Below are 20,497 nucleotides of genomic sequence, written 5' to 3'. Positions count from 1 at the left end.
CCGCCAAATAAGAAACTTTAAAAAACCACTCTTGCAAAGTAGGCAGAGATTCCTTCTTCCAACATTGCCCTACTAGCAGCCTTGCGGCTGTAATTAAATTTAACATCAATGTAGTCTCTTTAATATCACAGTCGGTAACAATACCTAATAAAAACAATTGTGGGGTAAATTTTACCCTCCTTCTGAAAATTCTTTGAATATTTTGTACCGGTAAGATCGCAGGAGAAGAAGCCACCTTAGGAACTGTAGAAGCTGCTTGCCTTTTTGAAGCCATTTTTTTTTTAAAAAAAAAAAAAATTTCTTATTTCCACTTTATAAAAAAAATACTCAAAGAATTAAAAAAAACAAAGGAGAGTTTAAAAGATATTTCAAAAACACAAAACCACTTTCAGAAAAAGAGGAAAAAGTTTTAAAAAAAACTATATAGTCCATAACATTCCGTTTGACTCACTTTCTTTTTCTCCCGAAAAAAACTTTCAAATCGCCATTTTACTTTCACTCTCCACACAAACAAAAAAAACAAAAAGAAAAAGATCAACCTAAACTAAAAAGCAAATAAAACTCAATAAGTCAAATCCTTTATCCAGCTCTGTCCGCTTTATATAAAAAAAATCACTCACCCTATCCCTTTAAACGCGGAGATGGTAACGGCGTTTCGCTTTGTTCCCAGAGGAAACAAAGACAGCTGGGAGGCGGAGGCAACCCGAACTCCGAGGGAGCTCTCTTTCTATCCCCCCCCCAAAAATCCCTGGGGGGTTTGAGATGCTCTACCTCTATTCGGGTGGTTCTCTCCCCCCTCCCTTCGCCCGGGAGGGGGATTTTGAGCCGCGGAACAGCTGGTGACTGCTGTATTCTGCGGTTCTCACGCTGACCCAGGAGGACGGCTACAATGTAGCTGCCATCATCGACGCTAACCACCGGAAGTTAATCTAGATCATTTCTAAAGGATTGTTTACTTAATTTCATAAAGATAGAATATAAACTAATGCAATATAACTGACAGATTGTTATGATTGTTTTATTATTAACCTGAAATGCTTCTTCACAACAGAATTGGAGCCTGCAAAAACAATAAGGTTATGAAAATTATATTAGCAGTAACAATAGCACTTAGATTTGTATATCGCTTCACAGTGCTTTACAACCCTCTCTCAGCAGTTTACAGTCAACATGTTGCCTTCAGTAATCTGGGTCCTCATTTTACCAACCTCAGAAGTATGGAAGACTGAGTCAGCCTTAAGTTGGTCAGGATCGAACTCCTGGCAGTCACCAGAGTTCGCCTGCAATATTGCATTCTGCATTCTAACCACTGTTCAGTTATATTAAGTATAACTCTGTAAGATTACAAGGCTTGAGTTAATGAAAGAGATGTCATTCTCCCATCTTGGCAGGAAATGATGCCCAATTGGAATGCCCACTGATGCCTGCCTTTTTCCTGTGTCATGGATAGGTTTCTGGGCCTTGCTTGAGATTCTAGTAATCTCAAAAGCATACCTAGGTATAATCCTGTTCCTCATGCTTGCAGAATAGTCATGTATAGGTCAGATATTACAGATCTACTTTAAACAACCACTGAAACTTAGAAGCTGAATAAGACAAATGCCAAGAGTTGAGATAGACTTGTGTTGTTGCAACATGGGAGAGGACGGGTGCTTATTTTTAGGAAACATTTGAAAATGTGAGTGGTCCACGTTGTTATTGCTTTATGTAAGCACTAAAGCATCTGATTTAACTTAGCACAGTTTCTAATCTTTCAGCAGAGGAAAAAGAAGAAGAAAGAGAGATAAAAGAATTTCAGTACTTGACAGAGAAAAAAGCATTACAAAGAGTTTGTGCAAAGTATCTGCTATTTAATAAGAGCAGCATTTTCAACCCTTTAATATCATTTCTCCCCTTTTGATTATAAATGGTATAGGCAAGGAAAACACATACTTCCACACAACTATATCACTATTTTTACAAGATCAAACAACTTCGGCAATTTAATCTCAGTGTTAGGAAAAGGATCACACCAGCCACTCCAGAGCTGTGTCTATAAGCGAGTTTTTGTAAAGTCTCATGACTTGCTCCCTGGGTGCTAAATATTGACAAGCATGCTCCAGCAAGCAGGATCAAGCTTGTAGAATTAACACAGCTCAGCTTCTATACTGACACAGTAACCTGAGTCTGAAAACTATTATTCTATTCCATTTGTCTTGGTATTATAGTTAATACTGTCCAGTTGAATTTGGGATTTTTCTGTACTGTAGCTTGCAGATTATTGTATTTTATATGCCAAAGCCTGTAGATTAACCACATCAGAAAATTGAAGGAAGCTATTTATATCTTAAGAAAGTTGTTAATACTAAAAAGTAGATAGTTAAATACTCTTAATTCTTTATTTGATATCAGATATTAAGAATACATATATGTTTATATTTATTTATGTTTACCTGTGGTCAATTTCCTGACAAAAGGCATTTGTTGATAAAGTATTGATTGATTCTATGCCATCAGATCAGTATCAAATTTTGATGACCAGTAAATAAGTTCTCTCTAAGAGCATCTGTTCCCAGTATTATTCTTTGGGCCTTCCAACAGTACATTGGTGCCATAACTGTATCCATCCACTTTGCTACTGGTCATTCCCTTCTTTTTCCATCTATGATAAAATACAGTGTATGTAAAAAAAAGGAAATAAATAAATTTGTCAATCAAGTTTGCAGGTAGATGAAAGCTCTCTTTGTAAATAATGGGTCATTGAATGGAACAGAATATGAATTAAGACAAAATATTGAACATTCAAAGGGGTTGAGAAAGGGCATTTCATATGTACACTTTTCATATATCTATGCAGAAGACATAAGGAGGCAAATATATCCTATGTGGTTTTGATTCTTATATTTTTTTAATAAGGGATTCTGCAATTTATTATTAATACTATTCCATGGATTGTAATATTACTTTCAAAAACTGATTACATCTCATGATAAATGTTTTTAGCTAACGTAGCTAAAATAAACTACCCGTCTCCATCTCAGGTGCCAATCAAATACTGTAGCTTCTCAGTTCAACTCTCATCATAGCCTAGGTGAAGTGGTCCCATAAGTAATTCGGCCCTGTGCCATGTAGAGCTTTAAAGGTAATAACCAGCACTTTGAATTGCATCCCAAAGCAACTGGGAGCCAGTACAGTTCATACAACAGTGATGTTGTTCAGACAAATCATGTTCAAGTGAACGTTGCCCATGCCACTGCATTCTGAACCAGTTGCTGTTTCCAAATGGTCTCCAAGGCAGCCCCATGTAGAGCTTATTACTATAATCCAAACAGGTGGAGACTAAGGCATGACTGACTGCAAGATACAGCAGTAACTCCATTTAGAACCAGTGCTGAAGCCTTACATTTGCTTACAAGGAGCTAAAACCAAATCCAATGAAACTTAGTTGAACTTACGTCAGTCTGACTTCTGGCACTATTTCCAGAAACCTACAACAAAACCATAAAATTAATTGCCACGTACTTGCATATTTATTTTACAAGTCACTTCAGTCCCTGGCTTCAAAGTAACAATCCAGTAAATATAAACCACACAAAATCCCCATTTATATCCTCTCAGGTTCCATTCTTGAAGGCTCTGCAGAACAGCCAGTTTTAACCACCTTCTGGAATGACAACAAAGACAAGAACGTTTTTGCTTCCAGAGGCAAGCTATTCCAAGGTGGTGGGCAGCTTCTGGGCCCTCTCCCACAGAAACTCTCAAGGGACAAGAACCCATAAGATCTGTAAGATGCTTTCTTTGTTGGCACCTACCAAATAAGTAGGTTCCTTCAGAGTAGAAAATCTCAAAGATAACCAGGTCTCAAGCCATAGAGAGTTTACTAAGTGTCAACAAGCCCCTTAAATTAAATCCAGAAACAGCTTCGACTGTGGTAGCAATTCAGGACTATATTGAGTATGACCCATTACCGTTTTGGCAGCTGCATTTTGCACCTTCTATAATTCTTTAATGATTCTCAAGATCTGCCATTTGTGTGTGTGTGAGTGAGTGTGTGTGTGTGTGTGGGCGTGCGTGCGTGAGAGAGAGAGAGAGATTTATACATTTCTATATTTAAATGAAATATTCTATATCTCATTTATTTTAGGTAGCTTTTCTGATTTTTTTTAAACGAAAGTTTCATTAAAAAAAAAAATCCCCCGCAATTTAAAAGACATTCAAATGCAAAAGAAACTGTGCTCCAATTCAAGCTTCAATGGCTTCTGTGGTTGTTTTTTTTTTTTTAATGTCTTCAAACTATACAGGCATTAAGAAAGAAATATTTAGAAATCATTATAAAGCCATAACTACAAGCAAGTGTGCTTGTTACACAAGAAGACTCCACATCTGTCATCCAGTGTTTTTAATGTTCATCGTAGTTATTAGCTGAAGAATCTTATTATTACCATTCTGCAAGTAAAGCACCATTCTTGAAATTGATTGATGTTTACAAATAAAGAACATTTATTATATGTTGCCAGTTCCTAAGAACCAATTTTGTAAACCAGAATTCCTCCTTAGAAATGATGACACCTTATCTTTCTGGAACTAATCACTGCAGAGAGAGAGTTAAGAGGATGAAAACACCACCAATTCACTTTAGCCCACCCACCCCCCACCCCAAAAGAACTTTCATTGCATTGTATGACCACTCAGCTGCATAATGATATGTTATTTTTATCTGCCGAAGGTAACATCAATAGAAAATAACTTTATTCTGCTAGAGAAATAATTTTACACTTGGCAATATAAGGATTTTATGCTACAGAGAAGCTGTCTGAAAATGAATGTATGTAACATTGGAGTATCTTTTATTTGGCTATGTGAATGAACTACGTGTATCGCTTGGCAATTGTGTTTTGGTGTCCGAGAGAGCAGTTGCTTTTTCTAGGGTGTACGAAATGTTTCACATTCGAAATATTTCATGCTCGAAAGATGTTTCTTGCAACCTTGCGAGAAGAGTTTTAAGTTCAAAAATGGCTATGAATGAATTTGAAATTGGGATTTTTGAGCTCGAAATAGGTTCCTTTCAAGCTTTGAACATTTTTAAATAGGTCTGAAGACATTCTGGGTTTTGAACTGAGAAGCAGAGTGATTCAAGCATGATTTTTTTTTTTCAAATTCAAAATGTTTTGCATCCCAGTAGTGCTTCTTACATTTAAAAGTATACCAAACTTTGAACATCTATGTCTCCTGAAGGTTGTACTAGGGCAATTGCCTAGAAAAACAAAAAACAAATAGCTGGTTATACTCCTTCAACCTAAATATTATACCTACCCTACTGGGTTTTCTGCACCTCACCTCACCTCACCCCTCACTCCATCTAGTTTTCACTTGGCTCCCCACAATGAATAAATTGATGTGGAAATGAATTATTTGCACCTGGGAACAGGAATGACCATTGAAAAATATTGCAGGATCAGAACAGATACTTATTACTTCTTCTTCATCAAGGAAATGGTACCTCCCCTGCATCGAAAAGCAGTTACGAAGTGTATCAGTGTCATCACAATAACCCTGCCTTTATGTACTTTATGATTCTGAATTAATGAATAACCTCACAAATTGAAGATATGCCCCATTCTCATTATTACTATTATTCTTTATATTTTAATGGAATGTGCCGTAATTTAGTTTGCTAATCAGAATATCAAGTGTACTTTGTCAAATGTACTTACATACTGTAGCCAGTGCAGATTCTGTGGCATTAATATAATTTATAATAAAAGTTACTCATTAAAACTGAAATAAGATTATTCTGATTACTCATATATGTTTGTTCTCTAAATTTGATGTAATGCTGTTTTTTTTTAGCTATTTATCCGTTAATTACTTATTTGATATTGAATAGAGCTGATAATAAAATACCAATTTATTAGCAATAACAATTGACAAAAAAAATGTAGAATGCTGTGCTTTGGTTGGAAGATGTTAATCCGAATCTCTGATAAGAGAGAGAGAGAGAGAGAGAGAGAGAGAGAGAGAGAGAACCTCTCTCTCTCATTTTTTTTCCTGTGGGCACAATGGCACACATTAAAAAAGAAATTTAGTTGCTTCCTCTCAAAGTGTACACATACATAACACATTTAAAACATACTATATACAGCATATGTATATACCTACACCCTTACATATAAGTAACATAAAAACTATGAAGCTTATTGCCTAGTTGCTCTGTGAGCATAGACAAACTCTTATATATGTAATTAGGAAGACAACATGTGCAGTTGGAAAAATGAATTGATTTATGAGTTCCTGAAACTACTGTGGGCTCTTCCACAAAAATGCTTTGCTTTGGGAGGAAATCATCTTGGCATGAACCATGCTGCCCACAGCATGCCCTTAATGAGAATTTGGAATGAAGACATGCTGTACTTCAGTCTGTACAGGTTCACTGCATGCAGGGCAGTGACTGGTGGTTTTCCCTGGCTGAAATTCAAATGTTGCCAACCAGAGGAAAAGCTGGTGCAAGTCATGATACCGATTACATGCTGGAGTGGGGCTTGGAAGATCCAAGTGCTTTCTAATTCCCCCCCCCCAAAGGATGTCAATCTATTGATCTAAAAACAATTAGGCAGCACCAAAGATTTTGAGCCTCTTTGTTGCAACACAATGACTGTCTTACATTTGTGCAGCCTAAATGCAGCACTGAATGTTTTTGAATCCAGGGTTCAAGAAAAAAAAAATTTCTTGCATGCGAGAGATGTGCTCATCTCTGGGATGCTCTCAATTTATTGACTTCTCAGCTCCTTATCCTAATGAACTATTAACCTATTCATTGCATGCTAGAAAACAAAATGCAGTTTTGTGTCACTCTTGGCCACCATCTAATGATCATCTGGATTTCTGCAGGCAAAAAGCCTGGATAAATGTTGAAGAGCTAGATTTTGAAAAAAATCTCTTTATTGATTGTTATGTTGACTCTCAACATGCATACAGCTCTGATCATCCAAAAGGATGATGTGTTGAAAACATATCTGTACCAGGTTACATTCTGTGATGTACTGAATCTTTCAAAACATTATTCTATAAGAGGATGAAATGAGAAATTAGATCCCACTCAGGATGGAATTTTCTATTGTGCAGACTACAAAAGAAGAAGTCCTTATTATGAAATCATCAACAAAATGTTTTAAATCATAAAAGACTGTGCAATTTCAAGGCTTCCTTTCCTCTAGGTCAGGGATCTTCAAACTTGACCCTTTTATGACTTGTAGACTTCAACTCCCAGAATTCCTCAGCCAGCATGTCTGGTTGAGGAATTCTAAGAGTTGAAGTCCACAAGTCGTCAAAGGGCCAAGTTTGAAGACCCTTGTTCTAGGTCAACCAGCTGAGCTATCTGCTTGAAAAAGACAAAAAGGAAGTGACTGTGGAATCTGAGGCTGAGGCTCCACATTTTGGAGGAAGCTCACTAGCTCATGAACCAATTTTAATCCATTTTTAATCCAATTTTAATCTGTTGTTCCTATGGCTATTATAGCAACTGTTTTGTATCCCTTACGCCACCACAGTTGCTGGTATATACAAAGCAGCAAAATGTATAATGTAAAAAATGTAAAAACAGACCAAATGAGACAAGTCATTTATATTTTAGCCTACTAGGGTCACATATAGGACAACTTAATAATAAACAACTCACAAGTTTTATGTTCCTTTTATTCTATTTTTTACTTTGACATTTGTTACTTCTTTAAACTTCTAGCCTAGTTGCATTTACTTTTAGTAAGGGAGAATTTATTTGTGCATTTAGCTTACATTCATAAAACTATTTTTCATTCCGTCTGGTCAAATCTGCTATGAGTAGCGCTGTTTATATTGTTTGATTTTTGGAGGAATGGAAGGAAATATATCTGACTCACACAGTGCTTAAATAAACATTTTTTTAACACTGTAATGCATTGATCCATTTATTTTACTATTTGTCTCATCAAGTATTGAAATAACAACGAGGTTTATAAGAGGTATGTCAACCTTTTATATATATTTGAAAATGGAGACAAATGTCTTCTACTATGTTTCCCAGTACAATTCAAAGTGTGTGTGTGTGTGTGTGTTTACATTTATGTATTTGTATAAATAAAAATTATTTAATTAAAAAATTATTTTATAGTGGTTAAGGTAGAAACCAGACACTATGAGTTCTAGTCCCACCTATAACATGAAAGCATCCAGCTGGGTGGCTCTGGGCCAGTCACTCTCTTTCAGCCCAACCCACATCACAGGTTATTGTTACGGGGGAAAAATAGGAAGAAAGAGTATTAGATATGTTTGCCACCTTGTGTTTTTAATAAAAATAATAAAGACCAGATTTAAAAAATAGCTGAGTGTTAGCATCTATCTTAGAAATCATATCAATTCTTGAAATTGAAATTGGTGTTTCCACATAGAAAGCATAATCAAGAAAATATATTTAAAACCTGTTATATTTTTTAAAAAACAAACTTTTAATAATGCTAAATTTCCCATGTTTTATGTCTATATTTATTTACATTTCTTCCAACTGCAGTCCTGAATTCTATTTATATTAGAGGTTGCAGATAATATATGTGAAGGAAGGAAGGTAGGTGGACAGGCAGGAAAGGCTATAAGAAAAAATTGTAGCACTTTGTGTTAAATTGTTATTGCATATTTTTAATATATCCAGAAGGTACCTGGTTATATGTGTATTTATCTCAGGATAGTAAATGAATTGGTTAAAAGGCAATCAATTAAAATCTTTTATCATCAGTTGGCAGTCTTAATTAATATACATTCATTTTGTGTTGCTCCCCCACAACTCCCATAAGGGATGTTAAGCAGTGTGATAGTCCAGCTTACACACATCAGCTAGGCATGTTGTACTAACATCTGATGAATACAGCAAAATATTTTTATTCATGTATCCTTCATATAATGTAGGACATGCAGTGCACAAATGGGCTATGTCTTTCAGATTCTATGTTCATTCAGATTACTAAACTTAAAACTAACCAGATGAAAAATTAATAGAAAAGAATATTTGTGCCACAAAATTTAAAAAAAAAAAGGTAACGTGACTTTGGTAACCTAACCCATGAATTCTAGCTCCTAATCATTTTTTTAAGGACATTTCCTTGTGACAAACAACCTTTAGTAACCAAACAATACAGAATACCTGTGCATCACAGGCAGATACTAGAAAGAAGAAAAATAGGAAATAAGGAACTTATCTGTGATATTTAATAAACCCTTGAGAGTGACCAACATCTGTTATATGTTTTCATGATAGAGCAGTGGTTCTCAACCTGTGGGTCGGGACCCCATTTGGGGTCGAACAACCATTTCACGGGGGTTGCCAAACAACGCAGTCCGCCAATTTTTTTCCCCTTTTCCTTAGCTGTGCTACTCCCTTTTATTCTATTGGCTTTTGAAAGCAATAGAATAGACTCTCTTGAATAGAGTCTAATTCTATTGGCTTTCAAAAGCCAATAGGAATTGTCCAGGCTATCTCTGCCCTGCTGAGCCCGCCAAAAGTCCCATTCTGCAAATGGTGCTGCACCAGTTGAGTAGTCCTCGACTTACAACCGGTTGAGTAGTCCTCGACTTACAACCGGTTGGGGGTCGCAGCATTAAAAAGGTTGGGAACCACTGTGATAGAGCATAAGTACTGCATGTAGATGATCTCAAATTTATCTGACATCCAACATGATGTGTTCCCCATACCTAGTACAATGGTACTTTTTGAAGTACAAAAATTCTGTCATGACCCAGAAGGTTGTTCAAAAATGCAAAGCATTTTACTGTCCAACTATGCACCATTTTGTGTGTTCACATGAATTGTGGCAGACTTTTATTGCCTTCAGATATTGCACTATGCTAATTCTTCTAGCTCTAACTCTACTCTTAGGAAATGTCCAAAATATATTAGAAATGCCCACTTTGTAAACTTAGTGAATGCCATATTCTGAATATTACTCTTAAATAAGAAATTAAGTTTTAGACTGTAATATAAATTTCATTTTATAACATGATTAGTACCTAATATCTGTTTTCGGATTCAGTTTTGTTTTGTGTTTTTACTATTCTAAATTTCCGTATACTGGTTTTCTTCTGCATAGAGGTGCATTCATTGGCCATTTTGAAAGTTATGCTTGCTGCACTGTTTCATTAAGCTGATGCTTTATCTGGTAATTGTTTAAACATAAAGCCATAGCACTATCAAAAGGAAAGGTGAACTAATGGCATTTGCAAATGTCAGGGATTATCTTAACACTTTTATTATAGTTTATAAAAAGAAGGTTCAGGGCATTCCATAGCAATTATTTCCCCAGAAATTGGTTATTTAAATAAATTGCTAATTATCTGGGTATGACAGTATTGAAAACCTTGCTAATGAGTTATATGATAAGTGCAGCTTTTGAAGGCCACCTACAGGTGGAAAGGAGCAAAAGCAATATTCAATTATTATCCCAAATAAGATGATGAATGCAAATATCTTGTTTAAAATATTTACACTGGCCTGTACGAACACTTCCCAAATGTCACGTTGAATACTGCAAGTTTATGAAAATGGTCTCTGTTGAGTTTGGCTTATTCGCTTGTTTGCCCTAATACTTAAAAGGTCCAACTTAATTAGTATTTACATTAACAGTTTACAATCAATGAATGGCAAATGTTTTCAGATTAATTCCCATTTTGAATGCTGATATATTTTCATGTATTTAATAAAAATAATTACTTACTACTTATAGTAAGCAATTAACATTAGTGCAAACAAAAAAAAACTTCATGCCGTGCCCAGCATATCTTGCTGGAAGATGGGTATGATCTCAAGTATGCATAGTTGTAAATTAGTTCCACTAACTGGTAAATGGCTTGCTTTCTAATGATCAATATGAAAATATCCATCTTTTTTTACCAGAGCATTTCTCGGTTTCATTGCTTGACACTGGTTTTTTTTTTTAATCACATATTGAGGTTTTTGTTGAAAGAATAGGACTGTCACACTCAATCCTCTGCAAACCACCGAGATTCCTTCCCAAAAAAGGTAGAATAGGAAAGGCAGGCATTATGAATTATCATCTGTATATCTTGCTGTTTGAATTTGGCACATCTGTAATACTATGAAGTGGAAGCACTTGAATGATATTGCAGATTGCAATTGGAGCCATCATAAAAAAATGCTTTGTAATATAAGAGTAAATTAGGTCCTTGAGCAAAATTCAGATGAAACAGCCTCCTCAGGTAAAGCAGCCTATAATTGACAAAGAATTGTAGCCGTGGGGTTTGACAAGAAATTACACCAAGTGATGAGCATTAAGGTTCAGCTCACAAAACTATCAGATCATCCTAAGGCAATGTAGAAACTAAGGACTTTAGGGCTAGTTTCAAATGTAATCAATACCTTATATTTTGTCACAAAAATTAAAAGAAACCATTGCATACACTGAAACTCAGAATAATATAATAAGTACTTTGAATTATGTCAAAGACAGTAATTGACTCAGAAACAATGAGAAACTGGCACATGGGTTAAAACACAACTTTAATGCACTCATGATTATTCCATCAGTGCTTGTGCACATATTCATGCACAGACACACAACTTCTCACTATACAAATAAACCCCATGCTCATTTATACTGCTGTTACTCGTTTTTCTTTTAATAACAGCACAGTAACCAAAATTACCCGCAGTTCATGAAAAATAAATTGTATATTTAATATTCTGTTAGCCCCTTAGTTTATTCTTAGTTCATGTTTAATATAATGTTGAATGAATCTTAAATTTAATTTTGCAAAGAAGATCCATGCTGTAATTACTATAACATAAATAAATTAAAGCTAAGTTTTGCTATGCTGTGTGCAGTGCGCTACTGAGAATTATGATCCAATTTCATTTTTATGCCAATAGATATTGCGGGAAATATATTGTTTTTGCTTTTCCTGTATATGTTTCGTTTCTTTTGACAGGTTAGGAGAAACAAACAGAGCTTTGAATTCCAAAATTAATGGTGAAAAGGATACGATGCAGGGAGAGAATGTGTACATGAGCTATGAATAAAAGTTTTTCTTTTGAGTGAAAGCAGTCATCCAGACATGGTATAACAAACATTAAGCAAATACACCATAATCATACTTCATTTCAATTTATGTCACATCCTGCACCCACTAAGCAATATTGCTTTTGCTCTAGTGAACCACATCCTGTTTGAAATTTCTGACCACTTGTTTCAGGGACCAGTTAATTTATTCACTTACTGCGTCATATATGTACCAGAAACCATGATCTGTTAGTGATTCATTGATAGTAGAGTTCATTCTCATTTCAATTAACTGATACCTTTGGAATTCATTATTATTGGGCAGGGACAGTCGTGTTTTGTAAATGAGTAATAAGGAACTACTTTTATATTGTTGTTGCTTTTTTTATTCCTGCTTAATTTAGTATAAGGTAGAAGCATGTTAAGCCTCTGGAAATCGGGATATATTATTTCCTCTCTTGTTGAGCTGTCACGTTTCACAAAATTAATGGCAAAACTGCTAATACCTGTGGATTTTATTATGATGAGAGAGAGGGGAAGTGCAGTATTTTCACTTGTCTGTCAATGGGCGTGGGAAATTATGAGACAGAACAAAATTTGGGGAAATAATGTATAAAAGATGCAGTAGCTCTGTTTTCTGGGTTAAGAACATAAGAAGTGTTCTGCTAGACTAGTGACACGATCTTCCCTAGAGATGAAGATGTCCCTTGAAGTGTGTAGGATTGTGATCTTACTGCTGTTGATGAAGAGGCTGGGTCCGATAGGACTTGTGTGCCTAAATATCTGAAGAGATTCAAACAAAAGAAGAGTTTCTGAGTCCATTTCCAGCCAGTGGGATAGTCACAAGAGCCCACAAACAAGACAGAGAATAGCAGCCTCCCCTGTTTCTTCCCAACTAGGCAGATTACAGATAGTCCTCAAACCATGACTACAGTGGGGACCAGAATCCTGTTGCTAAGCAAGGCAGTTGTTAAACGAATTGTACCCAATTTTACAATTTGTGCCACAGTCGTTAAGCAAATTGCTACAGACGTTGATTCCTGCAGTTGTTAAATGAATCTGGCTTCTCCCATCGATTTTGCTTATTGGAAGCCGGCTGAAAAAGTTGCAGATGGCATTCACGAGACCCCGGGATGCTGCAACCTTTGTAAATACTTGTCACTTTGCCAATTTTGATCATGTGACTATGGAAACGCTGCAACAGTAGTAAGTGAAAGGACTGATCATAAGTCACCTTTTTCAGATATAATTTGCATATGCAGGGGTGTTTCTGTTCTGGATTTAGCCCATGTTTCAAGACAGGCCATTCCTGCCATCCACTCATGTGATTCGGGATCACTTCTGAATTATCATTTTGGAAATAGTGCAGAGCGCCTCTGTGGATGTAAAAGGCTGTCTGCTACAGAGGCTTTTTAGGAACCCTTGAGGGAGTGGGAGCATGACTTTGACTGCAGGATAGGGGCTAAACCTACAGTCCTGTATGTCTTTGTAATATCATTGCTCTTTCACACAAGCGACGCCTAAGCAAGTCTGTAGCCCTCCTGACATCCAATTAGGCAGTCACTGAATTATTGATACTCTGCTTATTACTGGTTCCATTTTTAAACACTGCTTCTTGTACAACATTAGAAGAGGAGAAAAAAGAATCTTGCACTAGCGGGCTGTGGTTCGTAGTCAGTGTTTGGTAGCTGCGTGGAAATCTTAAAAAAAAAAAGAAGAAGAAGACATTCCTTTCAGTGTGAAAGAGCAGTATGAATTCTGGAAGCCTCTTTGTGTTCTTCCTTTTCTCATTAAGATTGATTTCGTTAAGCTGACTGAAAATATCAAGCCATCCATTAAGGCCTATTGGGAATGCTTTGCCCTCTCTCTTTCCCTCGTTTGATCTTCTGTTTTGCTATGATCTTTACTTTTGCTCTTTAAGGTTATTAAAAAAAACAGGACAATTTTGGTCAGAGATTGGTGACTATTCATTAAGACGATGATACTTTTTCAGCTGCTGTTTGGACTTAAGTGCCTCATTAGGCTTCCTCCTTTCTCTATTCCCCCCCCCCCTTTATATTTTTGGGCATCAGCAATGTTTCTGGTAGTCTAAGAGGTATAATTTATCTGCACAATCCCATCAGTGCAAAGCAAATTATCTCAGCTTTCTTTGTGGCTCATGTTTTTCGGCCCCTCTAAGACAGTCTGAATCCTGGTTCTGGAGCAAATGCATATGGGGTGCGAGTTCAGTCTTGAAAATGGGGGATATGCCAATGGAGGTGAATAATGAGGAGGAATCTGTGCTGAAGCAGCTGAAGGTGGCATAACCCTAGAGGATAATTCATATGCTGAATCAGGAGCAGATGTCAATAGAGACAGCTTGTCTGAGTATTTGGATGCTGATTCAGTAGCAAGTTGCATTGATGGGATAGGCTTGTCAGACAACCTGTTTGTAAAGACCAATGTTGACTATAAAAATGGTGGGTTGTTAGAGGGAGGTGACATTTTCCTGGAGGCAATAAGCACAGAAGAAACATCTTTCAAAAATGACAACGCAACAGATTTTTCAGGAGAAATCCTATCAGCAAATAGATTTTTTTTTAAAGGCAGAGAAATATTTTCCAAATACTTGAGACACCTCAGTGTGGCCATATTGCTTACTCATCATGCCAAAATGCAGAACTGAAGTTTTTTGGAAATGCAGTCTTGGGGTGAAGCCTACCAGCCCACTCAATTAATAAAGGAGCTTCCCACCATTTGGAACAGTATTAAGTGGGCATATATCTGCTGTGGAGTTTACTCTATGGATTAAAAATATTGTGTTTATATTAGATTATATTCACCAAAGTATAGAAAACTATTTTGGGACAGTAAGAATCCTCCAGGTCAAACTTGCTGATTGCTCGGAAAGATACATTGATCTGAAAGGTACATCCTTATTAGGGAATTATTATTGTATTTTACTAATCTTTATTGGGGGTATAGCATGTAGAAGATTATTAATTCAAGTATGCATACAATTAAGCATAAACCAAGTAGCAGTTAGAGTTACAAGTTGAGGGTGACTACTAAGTGTTCTAATGTCCACTTAGTAATTTACTCATATTAGATGCATCTCTCCCTACCTCCCCATCACTCCAGGACTGCAAGTTTTGAACATGGTACCCAAAGTCCTTCAAGGATTGCTTCTGACTGACTATTTTAAATGCAATAGAAGGAAGATGCCTTAGATCAGTGTTTCTCAACCTTGACAATTTTAAGGCATGTGGACTTCAACTCCAGAATTCCACAGCCAGCAATGCCTTAGATTCATAGGGAATAATATGAATTAAGTTAATTTATTTATTTTTTTGTTCTGTTTTTTTGTTCCGATCCATCTGCACTTTACACCTGCACTGTCCTCAGAGGTAAGTTTGGCATATCACAGTTCTGTTGTAGGGGTAGAGGAAGCTACCCTACTTACAACCCATAGCGACATTATAGTTTAGCATTTTCTGGAGGATCCCACTCTTGCTAATAGCATTGAGTATACCTCACCTGGGTTCATTGTTTATGATAAAATCATGTTTTCACAATGATTTCTAAATTTAATATGAAGGCGTATTAAATGAGTCAGTTTGAAAACTGGAAGCAAGACCAAGAAAGGTTCTACTATGGAAGAGTCTTGAAGAAGACAGTAAACAAATTGTATAGATAAGGTTCAAGGGGTTAAAAAAAGAAGACCAAAAGCAGAGAAGGAGAAATAGTTTTGTCTGAGAATTCCTGCCCTTTACTAATGAACTCTCTTTATTTACACAGGAAATGCCATCAGACCAATAGCTCTTCGAGCTGTTTCTGCAATTGCTAAGGCTCTTCCTGGTTTTCCTATCTTAGCAACCGGAGGCATTGACTCAGCTGAAAGTGCCTTGCAATTTCTTCATAGTGGTGCTTCTGTTTTGCAGGTATTATTTCTCACTCTCTCCCCCCCCCCCAATCTCCTTCATTTCTTCACCTTTTCTCAGCCATCGTTGTCCATTGTGTATTTAATTTATAATCTATCTTTCTGCCATAGTTGGCCTAGCTGTAGACATGAATAAAATATGTTAAGGATTGTAAAACGTAAGTTGGAGATATTAATCATTATAAACATGAAATCTAAAATAATTGCACAATGCCAGTATCACAAAAACTGTTTATAAATATTGGGTGGATCTATAAAGGAAATGTTATGTACATTTTGGTTATTGCTCTTTGACGAGGATGTTATAGAACTGAAAACACAGATGAAGGTAATTAAAATAGAAAAAAAAATGAGCAAGAATCCTATGTATAACATGTATTTGCTATTTTAAAAATAGAAAATAAACCGGTATATGAGGGAAGTTATTAAAATCATGGATGATGAAGAAAAAGTAAATGGCTTCCCCCTATTTCACAATAGCATCTGTGTTTATACAGTGAATAAAATGGTAAAAAGGTATTAAAGATAGTTAAAAGAAAGTACTGCGTTAGTAACCCATTTAATTAGCAATGGTGTATCCATAATCTGGAGAGCTTTAAAAGGAGATTAGAGAAATTTATTGAAAATAAGATTATCAATGGATAATCATTATAGAGATGTATTACTTCTAGTATTAGAGTAGTATTGCTCTTAATACCAGATGCAAGACTAGATAATAGGAATCTTGCTGTTATATTCATATCCTGCCTGAGGCTTGCCATAGGCATGCTGAACTTGATAAACCTTGGGTCTAATCCAACAACATTCTTCATATTTTATTTTGATTTCAGACAATTATCTTTCAATTTACTTTATGGCAATCATCTTAGAAAGCTGGTAGAATATAAACTAGCATTGTTACAGTTAGATGGATTTAGAATATATAAAAAGAGCGTTCATCAATTGTTTTTCACCAGTCCCAAGAAAATGGGTGTCATAGAATTCTGGTTAACATAAATTAGTTGAATGATGGAGATGCTCATTAGCTCTACAAATAATAGAGCTTCTTGATCTGGACTGAAAAAAATCTGGATGATCACTAGACCGCGGTAAAACGATATATGGAAAATAACTCTTAATCTATTGTATAACATAGTAGAAAGAGAGCTGTATTTTTAAAAGTCAGCAGTCTGATAACACCTTTTCCAATTAGCACATCTCCAACCAATACAAAGGTTTATGTTTTTTAAAATAAAATTTTCTCAATTTTTGGCATTTTCACTTGTAGCAAACACTTATGGTATCTAAGAGGTAATGATGGGATTGATTTAAAAAAAACAGATGGAAGGAGAAAACAGTCAGAAAGGGAAATTCAAGACCTGCTGCTTACAACTTTCACCAGGAAATTAAAATTACTACAGAATAGAATAGAATAGAATAGAATTATTACAGAATAGAATAGAATAGAATAGAATAGAATAGAATAGAATAGAATAGAATAGAATAGAATAGAATAGTCTAGCACCCTGCTCAAGCAGGAGAACCTATACCTATATCAATAAAAATACAGAAACTCAAGACATATAGGAATTGGGAAAAAAAATACCAGACTCCAATAGGAAGAAGTGGAATTGTCAATATTAAAAATTCTTTTTTAAAAAAAGCTCAGAAAAATACAGTGTTAATATGTTTGTTTAAGGCCATATTTAAAATGGTGTCAGTTGCCTTAAGGGGTTGAAATTTTTTTTCTGGCAACAAAACAAAGTCCCACAAATTTAGCAAGATTCTGGAAATCGCATGAAATCTCTCACAACTACAACACTGTGTAACATTTGACAAACATGTGAGGATTCCTCTGTAAAAAATATCAGTTTTGATAACTCAGACACTGTTTAGGGCAGCGGTTCTCAACCTTTGTGTGACGGCGACCCCATCACACGGACGCGCTGCACATGCGCGGTGCAGCGTGCATGCGTGGCGGCGCCCCCATGCGCAACGCACATGCGCGGCGGCGCCCCCTGAGGGGGGAAAATAGCGGATCGCGTTGTTGGGCGACCCCCGTAAAATGGTCATTCGACCCCAAATGGGGTCGTGACCCATAGGTTGAGAACCGCTGGGTTAGGGCTATGGAAGTATGGGGTCTTGTTCTGAAAAATCCTTTAATCTTTTAATTCCTAAAATCTCATAAATTATGAAAAGCAAGGCTGTTTTAGAGAGAGAGAGAGAGATTCAAATATTAAATTAATGTTTTAAATATATACTTTTCTAGCCACAGATAAAATTACATTATGGAGCAGATTCTCACATTTAAATAAAAATTGCTTATATTGTCAGAAACTTTAATTCTGAGAATATTATAAACAAAACTCCCTACCCCCAACCCCCCACCCCCATTTTGTACTCTTGATCTAGAGCAGCACTGAGAGCAGTATGAGAAAGAAAGAAAGAAAGAAAGAAAGAAAGAAAGAAAGAAAGAAAGAAAGAAAGAAAGAAAGAAAAGTATGATCAGCAGGGGAATATTCCATTGATTTCATTTATGACTACTAATTAGAACTGAACCTCAACCAAAGGAGTGTATGACTCTTACAATTTGTCACACTGCCCCTGAAGATTTCCATTAAAATGTTAGATTAGCTGAAATGTATTATAGTATTCCTTCCAACTTGCTTAAGGATTTTGATTTGACTTCAAAAATTGATATCTTGATTAGTTTGTTAATGTGTAACTTGGCAGAATGATTAGATGGGTGAACGGGTTTGTTATTAATTTATCTGAAACTTGCTTATAATAATACATTTTAAAAATGTAAAAGAATCGAGAGCCAAAAAAAACCTTCATAATAGATTGGCTTTCTTACTATCTTTGGAGAATCACAAGAAAAGGAATTAGTGAGGCAAGACCAAATCACTATAATGCATGAGAAAAGATCAACAATTTTCTTTTTGCAAAATTATTATCAAAAACTTCAAGGTAGGATAATTTTATGTAAAGTGCAATAACAGCACTGTTTTTAAAAATACCGTATTTGAAGAGTTCTGATTACAATTCCATAAAATATTCTTTTACAGCTACTGTTCCCTTCAATGCCATTTGTGCAGGACTATCTACAGATGCACAAATCAATCTAATTTAAATTGAGCATCTTTATGTCTCATTGTTTTCAAGAAGAGAAAGTTAAGCAAATAATTAGTTATCCCATTAATAGCCAACAAAGCATAAATAGGCTTAACTTTAGATGTGTTCTGATTACTTTTTAACAAACAGTGCAATGCTTTATATGTGGAATGAGAGAAGAATTTGAGGTGAAGGAGTCCTGGTAGACTCATCTCAAAGAGAGCATCTTATTTTATTCATGGTTAAGTAGTTGATTAGGTAAGCAGAATATGGATATCTCACAAGCACACATTAAAAGAGTCCAAGATTGAGTTAACTGAAAATTACATTTTCCAAAAGTAGGGTAAGGAATTCTCTGGCCCATAAGATTGTAGCAAAATTGTTAACAATTTTGGGGTTGAAATGATCAGAGGTCAATTAAATTTTGTTACATCCCTACCTTATGAAAGAGTCCATACTGAAGCCAAGTATCTATCTACCAAGCAGGAGCAAGGGGAGGGTCAAAATTTCCCAAAAGTCAGATGTAGCTAGTAACAAAGCCATAGGAGATTCAGCTCTTTTGTTCATCGGAGGCAAGGTGCACAAAGTTACACTTTCACAACAGGGCCAAGATTTAGATATTCACAGAAAGAGCCTTTATACGATGAAAATTGGCCCCTACTACCCAAACACATTTTACACTGGTCAACTCTGATAGAAGGATATGATCTATTTCATAGCAAGAAATTTTCTTTGAAATGACAATTTATCCTAAACTTGCCTATTGCTCCTTTTCTCACTTGCTTTCAACACGGTTGAATGTTGAGAATGTTCCTTTAGTCTGAGTGCCTAAGACTCAGAACTGAATCAAGTTATATAGATGCAGAATCAATGGGGCATTTTTAGCTTGATTTCTCTGATGCCCAGAATGCATCAGAGGTGCGTCTTCACATTCCGTCTCTTCCTCTAGAGCCGATTTCTAGCCAGGGCTATGACGGAACATCAGATTTTCAGTAAATGAAACGAATTCAGAGACCAATAGAATAATATGGCTGTGAAAACTGATTCACATATTATAGGAAATCTAGTACCGGTAGCTGTTTCCAGAGCAATCAAGTTACGCGGTCTGCTTTCCCTTCACACAAACAAAAAAGTCCTACTCTTCTATAACCAAAAAAAAAAGCACAAGAAAACACATTTGAAAGTTGCTGCTTTAAATTGCCTCTGTATAGGTTTCTCATTTGGAAGTAGAATAATCATTGGAATTCCTGTGTTGTATCGTTATCCCTCTTGCATAGAAATATTATTAATCAGAACTGAAAAGCTTATTCTTTGGATTAACTGTTCTGGCTGCTACAAGAGAAATATGCAGTTAGTCTAATGTTCATTACAGAGAATTCAGACATTTTATTTAGGAAGTGACTTCTTGATAGAAAGTTCATGAATAGATTAGATAAATTAAAGTAACGAAGGCAGAATTAGTTATCTT

General features: G+C 35.8%; 1 protein-coding gene across 4 annotated transcripts in view; it reads left to right on the top strand.

Annotated features, from left to right (window-relative positions):
- DPYD (dihydropyrimidine dehydrogenase) overlaps positions 1-20,497 on the top strand; it is a 567,113-nt gene that overhangs the window by 459,961 nt on the left and 86,655 nt on the right. For all 4 annotated transcript variants that reach the window (XM_039339800.1, XM_039339803.1, XM_039339804.1 and 1 more), the window contains one exon: positions 15,795-15,937. In XM_039339800.1, the coding sequence (XP_039195734.1) occupies positions 15,795-15,937 (143 nt within the window). The remainder of the gene's footprint in view (positions 1-15,794; positions 15,938-20,497) is intronic.

Source organism: Crotalus tigris, unplaced genomic scaffold (genome assembly GCF_016545835.1).
Source record: "Crotalus tigris isolate CLP2741 ecotype Arizona unplaced genomic scaffold, ASM1654583v1 scf7180000017739.2905288, whole genome shotgun sequence".
NCBI lineage: Eukaryota > Metazoa > Chordata > Lepidosauria > Squamata > Viperidae > Crotalus > Crotalus tigris.
The sequence above is the reverse complement of the archived record's forward strand: the minus strand, read 5'-3'. Positions and strand labels throughout refer to the sequence as shown.